Source organism: Lissotriton vulgaris, chromosome 5 (genome assembly GCF_964263255.1).
Source record: "Lissotriton vulgaris chromosome 5, aLisVul1.2, whole genome shotgun sequence".
NCBI lineage: Eukaryota > Metazoa > Chordata > Amphibia > Caudata > Salamandridae > Lissotriton > Lissotriton vulgaris.
The window spans coordinates 709,831,235-709,856,873 of NC_141693.1; the positions used below are offsets into that span (position 1 = coordinate 709,831,235).

Here is a 25,639-nt window from a genome sequence, read left to right on the forward strand (position 1 = left end):
AAAACCTTTATTGTTCGCTTTTGAAGTTTGTACACAGCTTAGAGCCTACAACCCAGGGGGGCCAGCAGAAGAAGGATCTGAATCCGTAACAAGATGTTTTTCCCTAGGATAACACAGCCATTTAGCCGACAACCCTGGGGTCCGGCGGTGTACTGCACGTTCAGAATCCAAAGCTTAACTGATATTGTGTAGGTGTTAGGGTAACCTATCACCCCTTACTAATCGTGTGTCGCAATGTCCAAATCCATCTTTATGTATTCGCCTATCCCTACTAGCTTATGTTGCATTCATGTCGTACTTCATCTTAGAGCGAACCAGGTAACCTTCATTAACTATCCCCTCCCCGATCCCCTACCCCGCACACATCATCTCCCCCCTGTGTACTTGAAGTCCTGGTTATGAGTTTAATTGCATCCATGAATCCCTGTGGTGAATTGTTGCCAGATATCCTGCCATCTCAATTCTGTAGCCAGACAGAGCCGCGCAGCCTAGCACTTGTTTGCCTAATTGCTCTCTGGATGGCCACGGCCTGCAGGCTACTGCCTGCACCTCCGTAATTCTGAGATCTATCACCCCCGATCTGTGATTTGCTTTCCCGCGTCTCTCCAAGTGTTTTACCCATTAGCGTCAAATTGTCGTTCATCCCCTGCTGGTGTGATTGTATCAGGAGTCGGCCCCTCCTTGTTATGAGCCTCCTCTGCTGCTCTGCTGCGTCACCTGCATCTCTAGTCTTCAGGTGAGTTTGGTATAGGCCCCAGAAGCTCTTCGGTCGGCTCGTGGGGGGGGGGGGGGGGGGGGGGGGGGGGGGACAGAGTGGCAGCTCGCTGTAGTGTTCTGACTGCTTGCAGCAATACAGCATGTCATTAGTTCTCCTCTTGCCGGATGGTAGTGGCCCCCTCATCCAGCATATCGCCACTACTCGCCTGGCCATTAACATTCCCATGTCAGCGAGGCGCCTAACCACCACTGGCAGACCCCTAGAGTAACCCAGCAGCGCCAGCGCCGGGTCCGGTATCAACTTAAGTTCCAAGGTCGTATTCATCGCTGTGAAAATGTTGTCCCAATATTGCAGTACCCCCGGGCAATACCACGCCAAATGCATAAAATCAGCAACCGGTTCGTGACATCTTTCACACTCAGCGGATTGTCTCAGGCCATATCTGTGTAGTCTCTCCGGAGTGTAATACACCCTTTGGAGAAACTTGAAGTGCACCAGCCTGTGTCTGCCGTTCAATGACACCTTTTTAGTTTTCGCACAACAGTACCTCCACATGTCGTCGTCGATTGCGACTTGCAGATCACTTTGCCAGGCCGTTCTGGCTATCATGTGTTGAAGCCCCCTGTGGTTCACTGCAATCTTGTACAACTTGGTGAACAACTTCCTGGGAGTCTCCGCATTGATTACACACGTGAGTTCCGGGACCGCCGGCGGTTCTGGCAGGTCCGGGCCTAACAGGTCTAGTAGTGCACTACTCACCCTGCGGTATTGGAAACGGAGCAGTAGGGGTACTACACCCCCCTCCACTTTTATCTGTTCGCTTGTTTTCACTGTCCCGTACGTGAATAAGTCTCCCGCCGCAGTGATGTGCAGTTTGCGTAATGCTTGCACCACGCCTTTTTCTCTTACCGGCGCTAGCCACAAGGCCCACTCAATGGGCATGCCGGGAGAGTATAGAAGCGCACCCTTGTGAGCCTTTAAAAGGGAGTGCCATGCATGATAGGTGGCTGTGATGGAGTCCAGGTCGCCCGTTCTCCGATCCACTGGTCTGAAGACTGTGGCTGGGAGCGGCAAACTGCCTTTCCAAGCAGAGATGAGGAACCCTCGCGTAATACAGCTCCAAATCAGGGGCGCCTAGTCCGCCCATGTCGTATGGCAGCGTAAGGAGAGTCCATTTCGCACGGGGTTGTTTTCCTCCCCATGCCAGCTTGATCGTGAGCTGTGTCATAGCCTGGAAGAAGACTTTGGATAGCACCATTGGGATGGCGCTGAACAAAAAGAGGAATCTGAGGAGGACCACCATTTTCATGATGGCTATGCGTCCCATAAGGGATAGCGGAAGTTTGCACCACGCTTCTACGTCGTCTTCCAGCTTGCTGTATGCCACCCCGTAGTTTTCTCGTAATAGTATTTCCGAGTCCGTATGTAGTCGGACTCCTAAATATCGAACCGGGTCTGTAGTCCACTGCAGCGGGAATTCCATGTCAAACTGTCTGGTCGCTGGGGTGAGGGGAAATGCCACTGATTTCGACCAGTTGACTCTTAGGCCTGAGAGTGGCCCAAATCGTACCACTTCCCTCAACATCGATGACAAATTGTGCTCTGGGTCTCGAACATATAACAGTGTGTCGTCTGCGTATGTCGAAAGGACGATCTTGTATGTTGAGAAGCTGACACCCTCATCGCCGTGGTATTCCCAGAGTGCACAGGCGAGAGGTTCTGCCACCAACGCGTATAGCAGCGGGGATAGCAGGCAGCCTTGTCTAGTGCCTCTGCAAATGGGGAGGGGGTCCGTCACCAGATCTCCCAGGCGGAGTATGGCCATCGGTTTGTGGTATAGGACGCCCAGCATTTGAAGAAACGGCTCGCCCAGTCCCATTCGTCGCAATACCCTGCTCAAAAATGGCCACTCACAGAGTTAAAGGCCTTCTCCATGTCGAGGAAAACCGCAATGGCCTTTGCGTCCTGCTTGATATGTTGCATAGTGCCTAGCACTGTTCGGATATTATAAGTCATGTTTCTCTCAGGGATGAATCCCGCCTGTTCCGGTGCCACCAACTCAGGGGCTAAGAGCGAAAGCCGATTCGCCAACACTTTCGCGTAGAGCTTAGCGTCTACATTTAATACCTATAGTGGCCTGTATGAGCTGAACTCATTATGTGCCTTTCCGGGTTTAAGAATTATGACCATCAGCGCTTCCCTCATAGACCGTGGCATGCTACCCTCCACGCAGATGTCATCGAACAACGTGGATAAGTGTGGAATCAGCTTATCCTGGAATGCTTTAAAAAACCCCACTGTGATCCCATCAGCACCCGGAGCACTGCCAGAGCGCATACCCGCCAAGGCCACTATCATTTCATCCCTCTCTATGGGCTGCATGAGGAATTCACAGTGCGCGTTAGTGAGCATGGGCAATTCTATGTGTTCCAGATAATCTGAAATGTCATCCGAGCGTAATAGCTTCTAAACTCATGCGCAATCTCTGTCTAGTCTGTGATTACTTGGCCCTCCACCAACTTTAACTCCGAGATTTGAGATCTCCCCCTGCTACCCTTCAGTATTCTAGCTAGAAGTGAGCTAGGTCGTTCTCCCTCTCCATATGTTCATGCAGTTGCATATTTGCCCATGTGTTGAACCTCTCGGTCAGCCTCCTCGTTATACTCAATAGAGTGTTTTTATTTCCTCAGCTATTGCTAAGTCTGAGGTGTTCTTCTGTCGTTCCTCCAATGTCGCTAGTTTCTTTTCTAACAGTGATAATCTTTGCCGGATGGATTTGAGAACGATCGAGTGTTTGGACATAGCTATGCCCCTAATGTATACCTTAAAGGCCTCCCATACTGATTGGAAATTGTCTACAGATCCTATGTTAGCCTCAAAGAAGACATCAATCTCTTCCGCGAACTCACCCCTAAACTGTGAATCGAGTAGTGAAAATGGGGGAAACGCCATGTGACGGGGGGGATCATCTTTTTAGGGCGCTGACGGGCTTCATCAGGGTGGAGTACGCCAGCCAGTAATCAATTCGAATGTGAATGTCATGGTAGGCAGAGTAGTGTGTAAACCCTCCCTGTGATTCGTGTTTGTACCTCCATACATCTTCCAGATCCAATCTAATGAGCTCTTCTCGCAATGCCTGCGCCGCGGCCTAAGGCTTACGCGACGGACCAGCTGATCTATCCGTGGTCGGGTCAAATACCAAATTGAAGTCCCCTCCCCAAAGTGTATGCGTCGTGGGGTAAGTGCGCACCACTCTTGCCAATTTATGATAGAATTCAGGGGAGTCGTAATTAGGGCCATAAACTTTGGTGACTTTTAAATCCAGCCCTATGCCAGTACACTGTGATATCACATAACGGCCCTCCTTGTCAGCCTGCAGTAGCTTCAGTGTTAGCTTCGATCTAGGGTTGACCCAGGTCAGCACTCCCCTGGAATGTGTCGTGAACCCAGCTGCCGCCACGTTGCCCACTATTCCCCAACTGTGTAACATCTTACTCGTGAGTGGTAAATGTGTTTCTTGCAGGAGTGCTAAATCCAGCCTCTGCCGCTGTAAGTAGCTCAGCACCTTCCTAAGCTTGCGGTAGTCATTGAGGCGCCGTACATTCCATGTGTATGGGCCCGAAGCCCAGCTGGTGAGTCGCGTGTACACGTGTCAGTGATGCTCGTCATAGCTCTTGTAAGTGTAGCTTGAGTGTCAGGCGGTCTCGTGAGTCTCTATCAGGGAGTTTGTTATCTCTCAGATGTGTATGTAGCATAAATGGCAGTTCAGCTCTTAAGCTTAGGGTGGGCAGTGTGTGCGGACAATGATTCAACAATCCCCCCCCCCCCCTTTTCCCAATAACAACAATAACAAGGTCCCTCCCCCCACCCACAGCAGACCTCCCCCCAACTGGCCTTGCCGTACCCCTTTCCCCCTTCCCTCCTTCTCTTCCCTTTCCTTAACTTTTTAAAAGAAAACTCCAAAGAGTCATATGGGAGCATTAGGCGTGGGGGCCAAGGTTGACAGGCCACCAGCAAACTGCGCTGCAGCGCGTTGCACCAGCGCAACAACTCCTGCTCTCCGCCGTGGTTTATAGTATGCACTAGCCCACTTGGGTGCGTAAGCTGCTGCAGAGCAAGGTAATCATACTAGGGGCAGTATATCAACATGAATCGTTCCCTTGCTTGAGCATTGACACTTCCATTCTACAGTGCAATGACCAGATCACGACCCTTGGGTTATCGTTCAACACCGGTGCAATCAAGTTACATCCCAAACCAACTATTACTCTGTGACTCTAGGCGCATCCAACCCCTGCTCTGTAATCTCTCTTGTTCCCTGGTGACAGTGCACCCAATTATGACATTGTCTATATGATTGTCTCTCAGAGTAGAATTTCTAGTCATTCATAAGTCTTGTGTATTACCGCCACCTGTTGCATGCATTCTGAAGGTCGTCACTCCTGCTCATCTAGCTGGCTGCTCTCGCCTGGGCCTGCTCGTGGCTCAGGTGTGTCTCTGCGCTGGTCCCTCGACCAGCTCTTTAGGACTTTTTGCAGGGCTCGTGGATCTGTAAACAGGTGAGAATGCCCCTGCCTGTTGACCCTTAATTTAGCCGGGTACAACATCGCCTAGTCCAGGCCCAGGTCTCTAAGTTGTCGTTTACATGGGGCGAAGCGCTTACGAGCCTCCTCAGAGTCCAGTTCCGTTTGCGCCTCTTCGACCTCTGACAATCTTCTCTCCGACATGTCTAGCCTTTCAGCATGTTTATCGATGCGTTCTGCCATTCAGTCCATCCTATATGTGAGGGCGTCAATTTTGGAGCCCAGGGCTGTCATGCAATTCTGGAGGCCCTTTTCCATAGCTATTAGTATATTCTTGATATCCGAACCTGCTGCAGCTTCGTCACCTTCCTGCGTGCTCTCCTTGTCTGAACCCGCGGCGTCTTGCGACTTCGAACGCCTCTGCTCGAAGGAGATTTTTGTCTGAGTTTTATCTCCTCGCCCCATCTTGTGAAGCTCTGGCCTTGGTAACCAGTCCTGCGACCGCGTTGCGTATTATGCTCCAGGTGGCCCCTGGCCGTGTGCAGTTCCTGGTAGCGCTGAGCGATGTTTAGTCCGCTTCAAGGTGCAGGGCTTGAGGTGGCTTTTGTGGTCTCTAGACTCAGGCCTATGACTCTGCTGGTCTTACGATGACTGTGGCTGCGCCAGCTGTGGGTCCCCTCACCACGTTGTGAATCGGTTGCCGTTCCTGGGAGAGCACAGATACCCTGTCTCCTGGTTGCGCTCGTGGCCTTGTTAGCCGTATAACGCGGCTTACCTCCCCAGGGTGTGTGGTGACGACGGCTGCCAGGCCCCCAGAAGATTCCCCTTTGGTTGTGGCTGTTCTAGGCTGCACTGTAGTGCCCTCCTCCCAGCATGAGCTCTATGATGTGCACAATATCGTTATGCTTGGGGCGCTTAAGTGGTCCTCCGCTGTAGAGGTCTGCTGGGTGAGCTTCGTCCCCTGCAGTCAGTCCAGAGGGCCTCCTGCGCAGCCTGTAAACTATACAATGGATTTGGCCCGCGCTAGTCAAACTCTCCTAATGAAACCTCTGCGGTGCTGCCCCTCACCTCCTGTTGTCTCGCTGGGCGGGAACCGCTGGCTTTCTTGCCTGGGGGCACAGCCGTTCCGCAAACACCTCCAGCACCATGCTCCTCCCGGCGCCGCGGTAATGGCGGCCGCCCCTCCGCCTCGGGCAGATGTTTATTTTCTGGTCGGCGCCCGCAGCTCGTGGACATCTCAGTGCTTGGGGTCAATGCGGGCCTGTCCCCGAAGCCGTTCCGGGCCAATCTCTGTCACCTGATCGGGTCCGATCTCTACAATCCGATTCTCCCCGGGCGCAACGCCGGCCCTCAGCCGCACGCCTCACGTCGCGCAGGATGTCTACGCACTTGAGGTCGCGGCTTTCCGGCCTCCAGCGCCGTCACTCCCACACGTCTCCTGACTCCGAATACCAGCAACTCAGCGGCACCAGAAAGATATCGCCGCGACCCTCAGTGCATCACCAGCGCTATGGAATCAGCATTAGTCATCAAAGATCAAGATAATGCAGGATCATTAAGGATATTATAATACCACTTAACGGAGCTCCGGACTTATGCGGCCATCTTGGTTGCCGGCAAGCTCCGCCCCCCCCACCCCCACCAAGAACACTTGAATTATAAATGACCTGTAAGCTCAAGGTACACTCATAATTCCAGTTTGAGATCAAGTCCCCTCAATCCAAAATGGGTCTCCCTCATCTCTCACAAAATAGATACTTACTGCTCATCCACATTCCATTTGCACCCCCAGCTATTAAAAATCTCTTAAACTACAACTCTGCACCCTTACCAGTAAGTCGCTGCATCCAGCATGCATGTATTTGTCCATGAAGTCAAGTATAGTAAGCCACAAAGCCGCAAATGTTGGTAATGAGAGTAGTGGTGACAGGTGCTGCAGGAAAACCTGTGAAAGAAATCAGCAATAGATAAATTACATTTCAGGGCTTAATGTAATCACAAACAACAGTGTTATAAAAAACATGTTACTTACCTTCTGTAGCAACTTATGTAAAATAGACTCTTTCTAGCTGCAGATTCTTCGCTAAGAATAATCCCCAGGCGTCAGTCTGGATGAGCACATTTTGGAGCAGTGCCCCTGCATGCAGGTAGGTGGCGTTGATGGAGCAGGATTTCACGAAAGAAACCTGCTCAATTGAACAGCCCTATAACATGTACTAACGGCCAGCAGTGGTAGAATGACTAATGTGCACAAATACACTACACGTGGGAAGCTTGCTTTGCAAAATGCATGAACCAACCAAAAATTATTGCGTAAATAACCGGAAATGTAATAATCTTGTGTATAAAATGAATTAAGGAGGTTGCAATGTGTATGTAGAAAAAAAAATGACATGTATTGCTTTATCCTAATAAATAACGCTGCTTTCTTGCTTATGCTATGCTAGGATAACCAATAACATGAAGTAGAGTTAAGGTGGGTGGTAAACAGTAAAAATACTTCAGCACATAATTAATAATTGTTTGTTTTCTGTTCTTTTAGTAATGGATAAATCCTCCATTTTGATAAATTGGCCTCATAAAAGGGGGGTGAAGTGGGGAGCACGCAGGAACCTTGCGACCACATGACTGAACTACCGCTTAAGGTTGGAAAAGCGTGACCTGGTGAAGGACAGATCATTTGACAAGCAGCCAACACCAGTGTCTTCATGGGAATGGACCCCAAAGTTATTGAATTTATTAAATGCACAATAGATTGTTACATATGTACCCGTGAGAGAGAAGCTGTATTGATGACTGTATAAAAAATTATTTAGAACAACGGGGGAGTTAAATTAAATAATCTCATGGTGGGATGAAATCCCACCCCTAGAACTCAACCAATCCCTTAGCTAGAAAATATGAAATTAGGAACCATTGTGGGATGGGCATGTCATTTTAAGACACAAGAATAGGTGCTTTAGGGGTGTGGTTTAGCTGCTGCAGGTCTCTTAGGCTGAAGGTGTCTGAGTGAGGGATACGCAGCTGATCGTCGGGTTGCAAAGAAGCTTAGCTGTTTCTGTCCTGACCCTGTCCTGATTCCGGAGTCTTTGATCCCCTGACTCTTGATCCAGGGGTTTCCCGCTGCTACCTAGGACTGGGTGGTAGTTTTCCCCTACAGATCTCTTGGGTTTTTATTTGATACTAATTTAGGATTGCAGAAATTATTTTTGAAATCATATTTCTTGTCTCTGTACCTTCTGTCTCTTCAACTATACCCCCGAATTTACAGTTTAAATCGATATATATTATTTGCATTTGATGTCTCCTAATCTGTCCACTCTTTGCAACGTATATTTGAAATGAATTAACCGTTATTGAAACGATTACATTTTTGCTCTCGAATGAGATTTCCACTATTTGAATTTATGAAATAATTAATATGAGCATTTAGTATTACTAGATAAAATGATTAAATCCCACCAAAGTCTGTGGTTATTTAGTCAGAGTTATGATAAATGTGTTTCATAAAAAATGTCCATTGCCATCAACTCTTCAACTAATTGGTCCATCGACGAAGTAGATGAAAAGTCAATTATATTTGATCAGATAATGCAAATATACAGATTGTTTAAAGTTCCAACCTGAATAACGAGAGTAAAATAGAATCAAAGTTAACAAACGTGACACCAGCGCATCAGGGATTTGGGTGAAGGAGAATGGGCCAAAGTATGTGATTTCTGAATGTTTATCCCTGAATTATTTATTGGGTTCGCACTGGATCAGTGTCATTCGGCTTACGTCTGGGTCATCCTCAGCGGAAGTGGCACACATAGCTTTCCATGCCAGAAGTGTGGAGCATGAAGAATGCTGACATTCTGGTGTAGATTGACCAGGCTCTCAGATGGGTTACTCTTTTGAATGAATTTGCAGAGCAGGGAGAGTTGGAGGTTCAGTAAAAAATCTGCAGCTGTATAAGAGTCTCTACTACATAAGGCGTTACCGAAGGTAAGTAACTCGTTCTTTTGATAGAGACTTCTAGCCACAGTTTCCTTACCTTAGAATAGATAGTCAATGTAAGAATCTGGCTTTTAATGTAGTGATGCCAATGTACGGGTACACCATGTCAAAAGTCCAGGAAACCCTTACTGGTTTACAGGGCTCACTTTACTTGTCTCAAGTGCTCTATTTGTGGTAGTGTGGTCGAGCAGCTCAGGCTTATCAGAGGGGAGGGATAAGCATTTGTTGTACACACAGGTAATAAATGGTTCATACACTCAATAATGAATCCAAGACCAATTTTACGAAAAAACAGTAGAATATTATAAGAATTTAAACATAAATTATTTTGAATAACTTACGTTTAAGTGGAGCTGGCAATTTTAAAGAAAAATTGCGTGATTAACGGTTTTAAGGCAATGGCCTTAAACGCTACAATGTTATCCTATGGGAGAAGCACACAAGAGAGCCAGAATGGGGGGGAGATCCTTTCGATCTTTGGCGGCACATAAATGGAACTCTCTTCCCCTGAGCCTAAGATTGGAAACATCGGAGCTCATCTTCCGTAGGAAACTTAAAACATTCCTCTTTCCTAAAGAATAGCCCCGCCTTTGTCTTACTGACTGAGCAACTAGTTCTTCTGACAGCGCGGGGACACACTGACAGTGTAACCAGGCGCTATACAAACTCAGAAATAAATAAATACTTGTAAACAGGATTCAGAGGTGCACTTTAGGACTTAAGGTGCTAGGGGGCCCAAGCTGCCATTGGTTGTCCAGGTGCATAGGTACTGGTCGGGATGAACAAGTTACTTACCTTCGGTAACGATATATCTGTAAGAAACATTAGTTAGTGTTAGATTCCTTACCTTAGAATATCCCCAGGCGTCAGTCTGGATCCGGAAACTTTTGCGTAGCAGTACCCCTGCGCGTCGGTAGGCGTCGTCTGCAGGCGTCCCCTGCGGCTCCGCGTCCATCGTTGGCGTCGTGCGCCGTGATGACGTCGCTGGAGCATATAGACGCCGCCTCCGCGCGCTGACGTCAGTTCTTTGCACACAGCATTTCCGCGCCAGAAGGCGCAGAGCCATGAGAGAACCAACACTGGTGCCATGTAAAACTAGGGCCCTGAAAGGGATGACCTTAACCCTAGGTATCAGTTCGCAGAACGGGGAGGATGGGTGGGTTCGGTAAGGAATCTAACACTAACTAATGTTTCTTACAGATATATCGTTACCGAAGGTAAGTAACTTGTTCATCTGAAAGAAACACGTTAGTGTTAGATTCCTTACCTTAGAATACATACCCCAGCAATACCAACCCCGGTGGTGGGTCTGCGAACCAATACAAAACTACACCAGAAAGTCCTGGAGGACAGAACGGCCAAAGAAGCCATCCCTCCGGACTTGACTGTCGAGGCAGTAGTGCCTCGCAAAAGTGTGCAGCGAGGCCCACGTAGCCGCTTGGCAAATGTCCTGCAAGGGGACTCCCCGGCCCAGGGCAGTAGTAGCCGCCGTGGCCCGAGTGGAATGGGCCCTCAGCCCAACAGGAGGCTCCTTCCGAGCCAAAGAGTAGCACGCTTTGATGCAGAGGACGACCCATCGAGAGATGGTTCGTTTACAAACCGCCCGTCCCTTCTTCGCACCCACGTAGCCAACAAACAGTTGGTCATCCACCCGGAACTGGCGTGTGCGATCCATATAGAATGAAAGCGCACGTTTTGGGTCCAGACGATGGAGCCGCTCTTCATCCTTTGAAGGATGCGGAGGCGGGAAGAAGGAAGGGAGGGTGATGGACTGCCCGATGTGAAAGGCCGAAACAACCTTGGGCAGGAAAGAAGGTCTAGTCCTCAGAACCACCTTGTCAGGATGAATGGACAGGAAAGGAGGTTGGACAGAAAGAGCCTGGAGCTCACTCATCCTCCTGGCAGAGGTGATGGCAACCAGGAAAGCCGTCTTTAAAGTCAGGAGACGGAGAGGACAAGAATGAAGGGGCTCAAAGGGAGCACACATCAGGAAAGTCAGAACCAAGTTCAAATCCCACTGAGGCATCACAAACGGAACAGGTGGAAACATGTGAGTGATGCCTTTTAAGAACCGAGTTACAATCGGGGATTTGAACAAAGAAGGCTGATCAGGAAGCCTCAAAAAGGCTGAAAGGGCAGAAAGGTAGCCCTTGATAGTGCCCAGAGCAGAGCCCTGCTGGGCAAGAGAAAGAAGAAACAGAAGAACCTCCGAAAGAGGGGCAGAGAGAGGATCCACAGCCTTTGCTGTGCACCATGCCACAAATCTGTTCCACCGACAGGCGTATACCGACTTAGTGGAGGGACGCCTGGCTGCCAGAATAACATCACAGACTTCAGGAGGCAAGTCAAATGGCCTCAACTGCCGCCGCTCAATCTCCAAGCATGGAGGTGGAGACTGGACAGGTTCGGGTGGAGGACCGTCCCCTGCTGCTGCGACAGAAGGTCCTCCTGAAGGGGCAGGCGGATCGGGGGACCGACTGACATGCTGAGTAGCTCGGGATACCAGTACCTTCGAGCCCAGTCCGGAGCCACAAGGATAACTTGGGCCCGGTCGCGCCTGAGCTTCTTCAGCACTCTGGGCAGAAGTGGTATAGGCGGAAAGGCGTATAACAGACCGCAACTCCACTCGCGCCGAAAGGCGTCGCCGTGCGAGTGCCGTCTTGGAAACTCCAACGCGCAGAACTGATGACATTGCGCGTTCTCTTCTGTGGCGAATAGATCTAACCAAGGCTCTCCCCATTGCAGAAAGATGCCTTGCGCCACGTCCGAGTTCAGACGCCATTCGTGATCCATCGAGCACCGACGGCTGAGTTCGTCCGCCCTGGCGTTCAGAGAACCTGCCAGGTGTTGAACCGTCAGAGTCACGCCCTGACGTTCCAGCCATTGCCAGAGGCGCAGAGCCTCCTGGCAAAGGGTCCACGACCCCACTCCGCCCTGTTTGTTGCAGTACCACCTGGCGGTGGTGTTGTCGGTGAACACCTGCACCACACTCCCGTTGACAAAGGGGAGGAATGCCTTCAGTGCCAGACGAATCGCCCGCAGCTCCAACAGGTTGATATGGAGCCGGGACTCCGCCGGAGACCAGATGCCTCTGATCTCTGCCTCTCCCAAGTGGCCACCCCAGCCCTGGAGGGACGCGTCCGTCACGACAACGTGCTCCGGTTGGGGAAGGGAGAGGGACTTGCCCCTGACCCAATCGCGGTCCGTAAGCCACCACTGCAGTTGTCTCGCAGTGCCCTCCGAGATCAAGACGTGGTCGGACAAGTTGCCCTGATGCTGTGCCCACTGAAACTTCAGGTCCCACTGCAGAGCCCGCATCCGCCACCGGGCGTGATGCACCAGAAGGATGCAGGAAGCCATCAGTCCCAGCAGCCGCAGCGTCAACCTGACCGAAACTCGGGATAGCGGCTGAAAGATGGGAATCAAAGCCTGAATATCCCGAACCCGCCGTTCCGGAGGATAAACCCGAAACTGCGCCGAGTCCAGAACCGCTCCGATGAAAAGGAGCTTTTGAGAGGGACACAGGTGTGATTTCGGCACATTGATGGAGAACCCCAGGTCGTGCAAGAGGTCTGCCGTCATCTGAAGGTGGTGGACGACTGTCTGGGGCGAGCCCGCCTTCAACAACCAGTCGTCTAGGTAGGGGAAGACTGAAACCCCTAACCTGCGCAGATGGGCTGCGACCACCGCCATCACCTTTGTGAACACCCGTGGGGCGCTGGTAAGGCCGAAGGGGAGCACGATAAACTGAAAGTGCTCCAGGCCTACCGTGAACCGCAGGTAACGCCGGTGGGCCGGCAGGACGGGGATGTGAAAATAGGCGTCCTGCAAGTCCAACGCTACCATCCAGTCTTGCGGGTCTAGAGCAGCCAAGACCTGAGCTAACGTCAACATCTTGAACTTCTCCTTCCGGAGGAAGGCGTTGACGTTCCTTAGATCCAAGATAGGACGTAGGCCCCCCTTGTCCTTCTTGGGCACCAGAAAGTAGTGGGATAACAACCACGCCCTACTTCTGGCCCAGGAACGCGCTCGATGGCCCCCTTGGCCAAGAGGGCCGTAACTTCCTCCTGCAGAAGTGTCAAGTGGTCCCCCGACACACGGTGGTTCTGCGGTGGGATGGCTGGAGGAGAGGTCTCGAAGGGGAGGGAGTAGCCCCTTCGGACAATTTGCAGCACCCACCTGTCCGAAGTGATTGTGCGCCAGTGAGCGTGGTGATGGCGAACCCTGCCACCCACTGGCGTCACATGGGGCCGAAAGCACGGACTAGGAGGATTTTGGGGTAGATGCTGCGGGGGAGGGTGTGGTCTGACCCCGCCGTTGTCCCCGACCGCCACCACGGCGGTTTCCACGGCCGCCACCGCGTTGAAAGGATTGTTGCGGCGCGTGGCTGGCAGCACGTGTGGGGGCGCCCCTTCCTTGGCCACGAAAGGGGCGAAACGAACCCGGTTGCTGACGCTGGGTCGAGAGACCCAAGGACTTGGCCGTGACCCTGGAGTCCTTGAAGCGTTCCAGCGCGTGGTCCGCCTTGTCACCGAACAGGTGACAGCCATCAAACGGCATGTCCATCAATGTACTCTGGACATCGGCCGAAAAATTGGCGGATCTCAGCCAGGCGTGACGACGAATCGCCACCGTCGTTGACATAGCTCTGCCTAGCGAGTCGGTCGTATCAAGACCACACCGTATTGAATATTTCGCTGCATCTCGGCCCTCAGCCACAGCCTGACCGAGTTTTGCCCGCACCTCCATGGGGCATTCTGGCAGCAGTTCCGCGACCGTATCCCACACAGAGTGGGTGTAGCGGCCCAAGAGGCAGGCGGTGTTGCAAGACCGCAGGCCCAAACTAATGGACGAGAAGACCTTCTTGCCAAATTGGTCATACCTCTTGGATTCCCGGTCGGGTGGGGCCGACGGGAATGCGGACTGGGAGGTCGAGGCCTGGATCACCAGACTCTCAGGAGTGGGGTGGGTAGACAGGAACTTGGGGTCGTCCGGACAAGGACGGTGGCGCCTGGCCACGTTCCGATCGACAGGCGCACCTGAAGCGGGCCTGGACCACGTGCCCAACAGAACGTCCGACAAGGCTTCATTAAACGGCAGCAGTGGCTCCTGTGGGCATGACTGCGGTTTGAAGACCTCGGTGAGGATGTTAGGCCTCACGGCCGCGACGGGGAGCTCAAGGTGTAAGGCCTTGGCAGCCCTCATCAGCACCACAGAATATGCAGCTCCCTCCACCGATGCCACGGAAGGAGGAGAGATCAAACCAGGGTTAGGAGAGTCGTCCAGACCACTGGCATCCCCCAAGTCACCTGTCCAGTCCGGGTCATACTGGCACTCGCGTGACAGAGGGTCCTCGGACCCCTCCCAACCTTCACCGAACTCTTCATCCTCTCCGTATTCGGAGTCAACGATGTAGACCGGCTCCTCGGGGTTCATGGGCCCCATCGGCGCCGGGACCGGCGTCGTGCGACGCCCGTCCGGCCCCGCGTCCGGCGTCGGTGAAGGTAAGGGGACGGCGCCGCCCGGAGCCGGCGTCGGAGCCCCAGTGCCGCCCGAAGCCGGCACCGAGGAACCGGCGTCGCGCGGAGGCGGAGCCGCGGGCAACCCTGATGGAATCGGCGCCGGGTTGGATGGGCGTCCATCCGGCGTCGACCCCGAAGGCCCTAGCGGCGCCGGAATCGGAGCATCCGACGGCGTCGAGGTAGGGTCAGCAGAACCGCTAGGGCCCCCGGACGGGTTCACTGGGCCCGTAGGCGCCGTGGAACCCGCCGGAGGAGACAGGGCCCTCATGGCCATGAGGAACGCCTCTATCTCCTCAGGCGTCGCACCGTGCCCAGGGACCTGAGGGTATGGGGCAGGCCGCGCCGGCGACTCTCGCGGAGCCGCGGGGTTGGGGTCACCCGAACCCCCGGCCGCATCGCGCGAGCGTCGGGGGGGAGTCGGGGGTACGATGACGACGCCCCGACTTCTTGTGTTTCTTACCTGACGAGGATGACGAGTGGTGTCGACTTCCGGAACGCTCGGCGCGGCCCCGCGACCGCTCCCTCGAACGCTCTCTCGACCTCCGGCCGGACCGGGACCGCTCCCGGTCCCGACGTGGGGCTGACACCCGGAGCTCCAGTAGCTTGCGGGACCGCTCCCGTCTAGCTTTGCTGGTGAGGGCCCGGCAGTCGACGCAGGAGTCCACGTCGTGGTCGGGGCCCAGACACCGGAGACAGAGGCGGTGATGGTCTGTGACCGACATCGTGCGCTCACAGTCATCACAGTGCTTGAACCCAGGCATCCTAACAGGCACAAAGTGACAATAATTCGAAAAAACTTGGTCAAAGACCGGAGTACTGCTCTTCAGATCTGCGTCCACTGGCGCGGAAAAAAGAAGAACTGACGTCAGCGCGCGGAGGCGGCGTCTATATGCTCCAGCGACGTCATCACGGCGCACGACGCCAACGACGGACGCGGAGCCGCAGGGGACGCCTGCAGACGACGCCTACCGACGCGCAGGGGTACTGCTACGCAAAAGTTTCCGGATCCAGACTGACGCCTGGGGATATTCTAAGGTAAGGAATCTAACACTAACGTGTTTCTTTCAGATGGTAGCCTTAAGCGCTACACCGCTTAAGTGCATGGGGCCTGAAGAACAAGTTACCTTCGGTAAGAGACATACATTAGTTCTAGATTCCTTAACTTAAAATTACCCCCAGGCATCAGACTGGATCCGGAGAATTACTCTGTAGCTGTACTCCCGCGCGTCGGTAGGTGGCGGCGGCGGTCGACTCCACGTCCATCGCCAGCATAGTGATCGCCGGGATGACGTCACAGTGTTTACTTACACGCCACCCATGTACGCGGATGGCATGCAAGACACAGACCACTGGTACCAACCAAAAACTAGGGGCCTGAGAAGGAGTTCATAACCCTAGAAGTCAGTTTGCAGAAAGAGGAGGATATGTGGGGCTGTAAGGAATCTATAACTAATGTATGTCTCTTACAGGTACATTGTAACTGAAGGTAAGTAACTTGTTCATCTGAAAGAGACCATTAGTTATAGATTCTTTACCTTAGAATAGATACCCCAGCAACGCCAACCCCTGGTGTGGGCTTGCAAACTAAGTTCACACCAGAAAGTCCTGGAGAACAAAACAGCCAAAAACCGTCTCTCTCGACCTGGCCATCCAGGCAGTATGTTTTGTGAACATGTGCAGGGATGCCCACATGGCTGCATGGCAGATGTCGATCAGCGGAACTCCACGTCCCAAAGAAGTAGAGGCTACTGTCGCCCTGGTAGAGTGGGTGTGCAGTCCTACTGGAAGTTTCTTTTTTGCCAAAGAATAGCAGATTTTGATGCATAGGACAACCCATCGAGAGATGGTACGTTTGTGCACAGCCTGACCTATCTTGGATACCACATAACCCCACAAGGAGTTGGTCGGCTACCTGGAAATCTTTAATGTGGTCTAGATAGAAGGACAGAACACGTTTTCGTTCCAGACGGTGGAGTCTTTCCTCCTCTTTGAAAAGGTGCAGAGGCGGGAAGAAGGCGGGCAACGTGATGGTCTGACTTATGTGGAAAGAGGTACCCTCTATGGGCAGAAAAAAAGAGGGCCTAGTGCGAAGGTCCTCTTTGTCCGGATGAACTGCAAGAAAAGGAGGCTTGGAGGAAAGAGTCTGAAGCTCACTCACCCTGTGAGCAGATGTGATGGTAAGCAGGAAAGCGGTCTTCAAGGTAAGAAGATGAAGAGGACAATTATGTAGTGGCTCGAAGGAAGCAAACATAAGGTAAGTAAGAACAAGATTCAAGTCCCACTCGGGCATTACAAAAGGAGAAGGAGGAAATAGATAAGAAATGCCCGTTAGACATCTATTTACATCTGGAGACTTTAAAAGAGAAGTGTGAGAAGTTGGCCTGGTATATGCTATCCTAGTGGTAGCGTGGACAGAACAGAACAGTCTTAGGCTAAAAGACTATAGAGGGCGTGTAAAGCCAGCTGTTTTACCATATGTAACCCCTTGAATATCAAATGAAAGGACACACCACAGGATATATATAAAATATATGTATTTATTTGCTAACACACTCCTCTGAACTCTTTATGAGATCAGCGGCCAAAGCACATCACAAGATACTTAGTCAGAATACGTTAAGTTGCACAATTTACAGTTAGGCCCTAGGGGCGAAGCAAACCATATATTAAGAAAGTGGTATAAGTACCACGTCACAAGAAAAGGGGCCTAGGGCCTAGAGAATCGCTGGGGCTACACTATCTGACCCTTAGGTTAGGAGTAGGAGGCCCACAGGCGGCGCGTGCAGTGTCTTTACACACACGCGTGAGTCAATGCAAAGTCAATGGGAACTTAGAAGTTAGATTTAGAAGGATTTAGGACACTTCCGGTTTAGCTAGGAGGAAACAACTGAAAACCTAGACACTTGGATAGTCGAAACCCTTGGGAGCACCGAAGTACTCGCGTTACAGCACCCACGGAAGGCGGGTGCATAGGTGTGAAGATGTGTCTGGTTTCGTCGTTGGATCCTATGGAGACCTGGAAGAAAGATGCTGCAGGCGACCAGGAGGAAGATGTCCGGGTGGATCGAGGATGAAGAGGACCTGAAAGCAGAGGGGACAGAGTCTGGGTTGCTAGCCAGTGACCGGGTGGAACCAGGAAGGAACCAGACTATGTCGAGGAGCAATCAGGAGCTGTCTTGAAGCTTGTCTTTGCAGCCATGCGGACCAGGAGGCGTCGACGACGACCAGGTGCTGGAGAGGAGCTGTCCCACGAAGGTTCTCGCAAATGGAGGGGTCGACTGCCGGATTGGAGTCAACAAGCCTTGGCAAAGGCAACCCACGCGGGATTTAAAGAAGGCTTCTGGTGCAGACCAGCAAGGTCTGAGGTACCTCACCTTTGCAGGGAGGCAAGGGCCAGTCTGGACCAACCAGACCAGCGAGGTGATTCAAAAGGGTTGTCATCACAGAGGCTACTAGCCGACGGGCCAGCAACCGGACAACGCGTCGAGCAGAACACAAGCAGAAGGGCCCCACGCAGAACTCGTGGAGTGTGGAGGGCTGATCTTCGGTGCAGGTGGAGCACGGGTTCGGGGTTTCTCAGTCCCCAGTGTACAGCTTCGAGGATTCCTCAGGAGCTGCACGGGTAGCAAGTTGCAGGCTTTTCAAGCTGTCCGGTCCCATGTGTCTCGTCGCCTCCGCGGATCTCAGCTATGCTACAGTCATGAAGAGAGGGTCAGAGAGGTCTGGACGTCTGGGTCTTATCAGGCTCTGTGCTCGTGTTCCGGCGGGAACGTCGACAAAGCAAGCCGTTGATTTGCTGGATGGTGCCTGGTTGCCCAGGGTGGTCACTCCTTGGCCACAAGGGAGATTCTTCAGTCTTCAGCTTCAGCAGAACGTCGAAGGTCCAGAGTTTCGTGTCAAGTTACGATTCAGGATTAATCTTAAAGTCTCAGGACTCAGCTCCTACCTTTATACAACTAAAAGGGGCTAGATTACTTTCTAGGTCCCTCCTATGGGTGGGACCAGGAAGGGGGGTGGTTACACCCCCTCTCCTTGGTCCAGTTTCGCGCCAGAGCTGGGGCTGGAGTGTCCCAGCAACCGGTTTGAACTGGGGTATGCACGGAGCATCTAGTGTGCCCCAGGCAGTGTCTCAATCTATTCGGCCCTCCCTGTCCCAATAGACAAAGTCCTGTCTGGGGTGGTGCTCGCACCTCTCAAGGCAGGACACCTATTGTCCAAACCTCCGTGACTGGAAGGACTCCCAGCAGCAGGAGGTCAGACTTGTGTCGGTGGCAGCAGCGTCCATTTTGTGACGCTGGGGCTCTGGTTAACTTTAACCGGGATAGTCAGCAGTAACTTGTCTTCTCCCTCTAGAAGGGTGGAATGCTACCCCCGTCGGAAAGAATTGGCGAGGGGGTAGTATTCCAAAGCGTATGAAACCTTACACAACATGTTTGGATAAAGCCAAACCAAAGTTAGCATTTAACCGCGAGGATTATAATGCACTTAAGAGTATATGGTATGGCGATATCATAGACAGCTATAAGGACATGGTTCCGAAAGCTGCAGATAGGCTTAGCTCATGGTAGAGCACCATCTCACACATAACCAAGCACTCTGCCTCCAGGATTGTTAAGGCCTGCCATAGGAGTGACTTATAGGTTACTATGTGTCTATATATAAGGTAGGTATAGGGATACTATACCTAAGCAAGGGGTGATGACACGACCTTGCCCCAGCTGAGTGATCAGCCAGTTGTGTCAATTTAGGTGGCTAGCCAGGGGTGGCATAATATATGCTGCAGCCCCTGGTAGGCCTTGGGTGCACCTATGCCCTGGGTACCTATGGTACACTTATACAGGGACTCACAAGGGTGACCCAATATCCAATTTGGTATGTACCTACAGTACATGGAGTCCATTTTACAGAGGGTGCAGATAGCCTGGGGTCCTGAATAGCAGGATCCCAGGCCAACTAAGTCGAAACCCAGCTAAACACTAGGCAAAAAGTGGGGGGTAACCATAGCCGGGTATCCAACTTCCTACAAGAAGGCTGATCAGGAAGGCGAAGAAAGGCAGAGATGGCCGAAAGGTAGCCTTTAAGAGTGCCCAGAGCAGAGGCCTGCTGGGCCAAATATAGAATTAACAGGAGAATCTCTGAGAGAGGGGCTGAAAGGGGATCCACAGCCTTCGCTGTGCACCTTGCCACAAATGTGTTCCATCTACAGGCATAACTGTTTTAGTGGAGGGACGCCTGTAGGAAAGTGTGTTTCTGTCGCAGTAACCCCCCACTTTTTGCCAGACTACTGATGCACTTTGACTTGATGTGCCTTGGGTCCCTGTCAATCAGGTTCCCAGGACCTGTGTTCTTTCCCCAAAACTAACCCAATTGGCATCTCTGGCCAGAGGTCAGCCCCTTGTAAATGGTACCCCAGGTACCCAGGGCACTGTGACCAGGAAAGACCTATAAGGTCTGCAGCACTTATTGTGCCACCCTTAGAGGCCCTGTACATTTACACATACACACACACACACACACACACTGCCTTTGCAGGCTGCGTGTTTTGGTGCAGGACACAGTGAAGAGTCGACATGGCACACATCCCTGTGTGCCATGCCTACAAACCACTGCCATGGTGTTGTGTGGCGTTTTAGGCTCCAAGTGAATTTTCCAGATTCATGCCCTTATATAGGTACAATCCACATTGCCCTAATAGAGGCATAGAAATCAAGCCCTTATTTAGGCATAGCAAATGCAACCCAAATACAGGCATGGCTACTTCCACCCGTACAAAACATCACGATTTCTTGGAAAATCGGCTTAAGCAGTTAGGGAACTTCCCCATGCTTCAATATTGATTTGTCCAAGAACTCATGTACTTTGCAAAGAACAACTATTCCCTTGGGATTCTTTCTGACGTTCATATGCCTGACTTTACGTCAAACTGTGGCATTGCTAAACACCTTCAAGGTATAAATATACCTTCACTTGCTATAGCAAATTACGGTGGTTCGGAGCAGTTCGACTATCTACTTGCCCGACGCAGGTCGCTACAGCAAGTGCCGAAGGAAGCCAACTCTCCAGCTGACGCACTGTTCAAGAGGCTGCCCTTTCTCCTGCAGAGAATCCAGCTCCAGTGTTTCCAAGCTCTCTTTGCGGGGTATTGGGAAATCGAATCCTGAGACTGAGATACAAGTCCTCCTTCATTCTAAACCAAGGTATGGAGCTGATTAGAACCTAGAGAAACCTTTGGTAGATTCTTGGCAAAGAAAACTAAAACCTATGTACACAATACTTCTTCCTGCATACTAGACTTAGGTTAGATACATTGGGGTAGGCGTATTTCAGAAGCACCAGTTGAGTATTTTAGTCTATGTTATTTATGTATGTATTTTTATATGGCTTAGAAACCATACAATGCTTTTGCAGTATTATTTCATATTACTGTTTACACTACACGCATTATACTTTGCAGTCTGCCTAATGATTGTAGCAGTTCACTTTACTTGCATGAGAAAGAAGACTGTTCAATAAACCTTTTTTATTGAAAACGCCCGTCTCTCTATTTCTCTGCAACTCTGTAGAAATGCAGCATGCACGATTGACTGAGTGAAATCCTTATCTATTGTTTCTGCGACTCTGAGAAATATATTCTTTTTCTTGGGAAACAAAGTTGTCATGTTTATGCAGTTGTCAGAAACGAATCCCTTCTTGTTTATTCGAGAAAGTTTCTAGTGACCTCTGAGCTAGCTGGCACTCGCTATTAAGTGTAGTATATTCGATAGAGACCTAGTCGACCTCAGTCCGACATCTAATCTATAGGATATTTTATTCCAATACGCAGAGCCTATTGGGAATATAGGATCTACACTACATGGCGCCCAACGTTTGGTAAGATACTAAGATACTAAAGTAACTCAGTCGTGCTTTTCTCAGAGACCCTTTTTTCCTGTAAAATACTCCAAAAGACGTCTGGAGTGGGTAAAAGGATAAAATATCCGCCATAGCTGAGTAGGACGAAAATCCTATGTATTAGTTGTTGGGTTGTTCAACTTTGAAGGATACAGTGTTCCAAAATATTGTGCAGCTTATCTTTGTTTCCTTGAAACTTGCTCTGCAAACTTTAATTGAACAAAATGTCCCTAAACAGGATAACAACCCCGGGGCCAGCGGAGCTGCAGCTGAAAACCTAGAATGAGCTCTTAACGCAACAGGCTTTAATGAAGCTGACGATGATGTTATAATCATTCCAGAAAATTTAAGAAAAGCCACCACTACAAAACTTATAAGAAATGGCCTATCAGCAAGAGGTGGCAGGGTAGTTTTTGTGATAGAAGCACATAAATATCATCAGACATGGTATTCTATTCATGGATAACCTTCCCTGAAGCAAATCCAGTAACACAAGTGTTTCACTTCTACAAAGAAGAGGATCCACCAGAGGAATACATTCCTTTCGAGGATGTTGAAATTCCATTAACATACCAGGAGCATGCGCTCTGGTTTAAAGGCGCCCTAAAACATATAAATCACATTACCAGGCTCGGTCCACTAGGTAGACCAGGAGCAACATGGCCGGTGTTAGCTAGCTATACGCCACATCCTGCCATTGAAGAAATTATAGTAAGAATTATTAGCCCAACTAAAAGAGCTAATTAAAATCCACAGACAACTGGTCCTATATGTCATGCGGACTCTTACAACCCAACCGGCAATTAGAATTCCGTAACACACCCCTTACCAGGGGAAAGTGATCCTCCGACATGAGCGGGAGTACTGGTGGCATTGAGGGAGGGGTAGTATCAAAGGGGTGGGAATAGCCCCTTCGGACTATCTGCAAAACCTACCTGTCAGACGTGATATTTTTCTAGTGGGGGAGGTGATGGCGAATCCTGCCGCCCACTGGCCCCTGGTGGCCCTGAAAGATCGGTCTGTAGGCTGCTGCCGGGTGCATGGCTGGACTGGCCCACCCACTGGCACCCCAGACCAGCATTGCAGGTTCGCCACATCCACGGCCACGCAGAGGCTGGTAAGCTTGTGCCGCCCTGTGGCCAGATTGTGTGGAACGTGGTGGGGAACTCCTTCGTAGCTTTGAAAGGGGCGAAAGTTGACTGCATGGGGCAAGAGGTTGCCGTGAGGCCCACAGATCTGACCGTAGCCCTAGAACTTTTAAGCATGCCATGATCTGGGGAGATATCCAATATAGGAAGGTGGAATCTGACTGCATGGTTGCCCCCACTTTTTTCCTGAAGTTTAGATGGGTTTGGAATTAGCTTGGCTGGGATCCTGCTATCCAGGACACCAGCCTAGCTGCTTCTCTAAAATGATTCCATGTTCTTTAGGTACACAACAGTGTGGTTACTGGGATACCCTTATGAGTCCCTAGAATATGGTACTTTAGGTACCAAGGGCATAGGTACCCCAGAGGCCTACCAGGGGCTGAAGCACGTATTATGCCACCCCTGGGAAGTCTTCCAAAATGACACCACAGATCTGCTACAGCAGCCTGTGTAAGGTGGTGTATGCACTCCTTACTTAGATATAGGTTCCCTATATCTACCTTATATCACTACACATATAAACCTATCAGTAACCCTTATGGCAGGCCTTATCAGTCCTGAAGGTAGGGTGCTGGGTTTTGTGTGGGAGGGGGCCCATGCATGAGCAGGACCCCTCACTAGCCTTCGGAATCTATTCTCTGGAGCTGTTCTGTGATACAGCCGGACCATATACTCTTAAGTGCATTATAACCTCGCGGTAAATTCTAACTTTGGAATGGCTGCAAGGAAACATGTTGTGTTTGGTGTCAAACACTTTGGAATCATACATCCAGCCAGTTCTGGCGGCGGGGTATGATTCCATCCTTCTAGAGGGAGAGACATGTACACACCAGTACACCCGTTACCAGTTTAAAAGAATCCTGAAAGTGAGAAGTTGGCATGATATGAGATGTCCACTATTCTAGTGGGTGCCCTGTATCAGTCCAAACAACCCTTATGGTGTTGGTTGTAAAGTCAACCTTATAGACCAGCTATCCTAGTGGTACCATGGACAAAGCAGTCTTAGGCTAATACTTCAGAGAGCATGTGAAGCCAATTGTTTTACCAATTATAATCCATTGAATACCAAATGAAAGGACACCACACAATGTATATATCAACTATATATGTATTTATTACTAACAAAACCCCTCTGCACTCTTTATGAGGTCAGAGTTCGAGATGCAGCACAAGTTACTCAATAAGCATACTATAAGTTGCACAAATACAATTCTGCCCTAGGGGCCTCACAAACCATATACTAAGTAAGTGTATAAGAACCACTTCAGGAAAGTTGAGTAGGCCTAGGGCCTAGGAAATTGCTGGGGCTACACTGAACAACCAAAGGTTAGGAAGTAGGAGTCCCACATGATGCGTGTGCAGTGTCTAAACACACACACAAGTTACTATAGACTTTCAATGAGAACGTAAAAGTTACAAAGTAGTAGATTTCGGACACTTCCAGGTGGACTACAGAAAAACTCTCACAAAGACAGGAGCCTAGGGGGAAACAGAGACAGGCCGCCCCCCACTCAAATATCTCTCTTACAACAATGGCCTGCTCCTGAACAGCTCGACGGCTAAACAAAGGGGAAGAATTTACTCTTGTGGTAGAGAGAATATCTAACTTCTATCCACAGTATTACACAACGTTGTAATTTTCAATCTGGCAATGATGCCAAGATGTGTGTATGTGTATCAGTGTCACCACCACGCTACATATATATCCTCCCTTCCATACGTGAAAAAAAGGGGAGGGGAGGTTGACAGTGCCTCACGGAAGCAACACCAAGGAGAGGATTGTATCAGACTGGTACTCGCCTGATTCCTCACTTCTCATCATCGGCTACTGTCAACCTTAAAGAAAATGGGAGAAAACAAACATAAAGAAAGTGCATATAGGACCAACAACCGTGAGGTGTTGTGAGTGCTGAAGACCCAGTGTGATATTTCCGTGCCCAATTAGGTGAAAAAACCAAAATACCACTATAAAAAGAGTAGGGCTAACTGGCAACTCATGACTTTATTCTGTGCTGTTAGCTCACTCTGATTAAAAGTCAACCGACATGTTTCATCACTTTATTTTTCAGTGATTTCTTCAGGGTTTTGTTGGTGGGTCAGCGTTTAGCATGCACCTTTCAAAGTCTTCCCTTATTGTACCTGTAGTGGGTGGTGGGACACAACAGACAGACACACACAAATGTTAAAAAATGTTTAAAAAAGTGTTAAAAAAATCTCAGCAAGTAGCACCGAATGGGGAGCTAGAATGGTTTTATGACACAGCACAGACTCTAGTTCTGCAGTGCATCGAATTAGCTTTGACCCACAATTTCTTTGCACATAAAGACCAACTGTTCCTGCAGACCTCAGGGACTTCAATGGGGGCAACTTTTGCCCCCAGCCTGGCATGTATCTATGTCGGTCAATTTGAAGCCAATCACATCTACCATACCACCAATCTCTTCCAGGGGAACATTGTCCTCTGGAAGAGATACATAGATGACATTCTGTGCATCTGGAGAGGAACATCTGAAACACTGGATAACTTTCTTACATGGCTTAACACACTGGATGGATGTCTCAGGTTCACCTGGAATATAGATCGACACAAAGCCACCTATCTGGACCTGGACATCAGTGCCATAGACAACCAATTGGCAACATCTGTACATCAAAAACCCACAGACAAAAACTCGTTGTTACATTACAAATCCTTCCATCCTAGGGCTTTGCGAGACAACCTTCCTGTGGGACAATTCATGAGGTACCGGAGAAATTGCACAACTACCAACAGTTACATGGAACAATCTGAGGAACTGGCTGAAAAACTGATAGCCAGAGCATATCCGCGCAAAACGA

At 50.4% G+C, this 25,639-nt stretch overlaps 1 protein-coding gene across 6 annotated transcripts in view; it reads right to left on the reverse strand.

Annotated features, from left to right (window-relative positions):
• GBF1 (golgi brefeldin A resistant guanine nucleotide exchange factor 1) overlaps positions 1 to 25,639 on the reverse strand; it is a 2,509,897-nt gene that overhangs the window by 210,430 nt on the left and 2,273,828 nt on the right. For all 6 annotated transcript variants that reach the window (XM_086922141.1, XM_086922138.1, XM_086922142.1 and 3 more), the window contains exon 37: positions 7,073 to 7,186. In XM_086922141.1, coding sequence (XP_086778267.1) covers positions 7,073 to 7,186 — 114 coding nt within the window. The remainder of the gene's footprint in view (positions 1 to 7,072; positions 7,187 to 25,639) is intronic.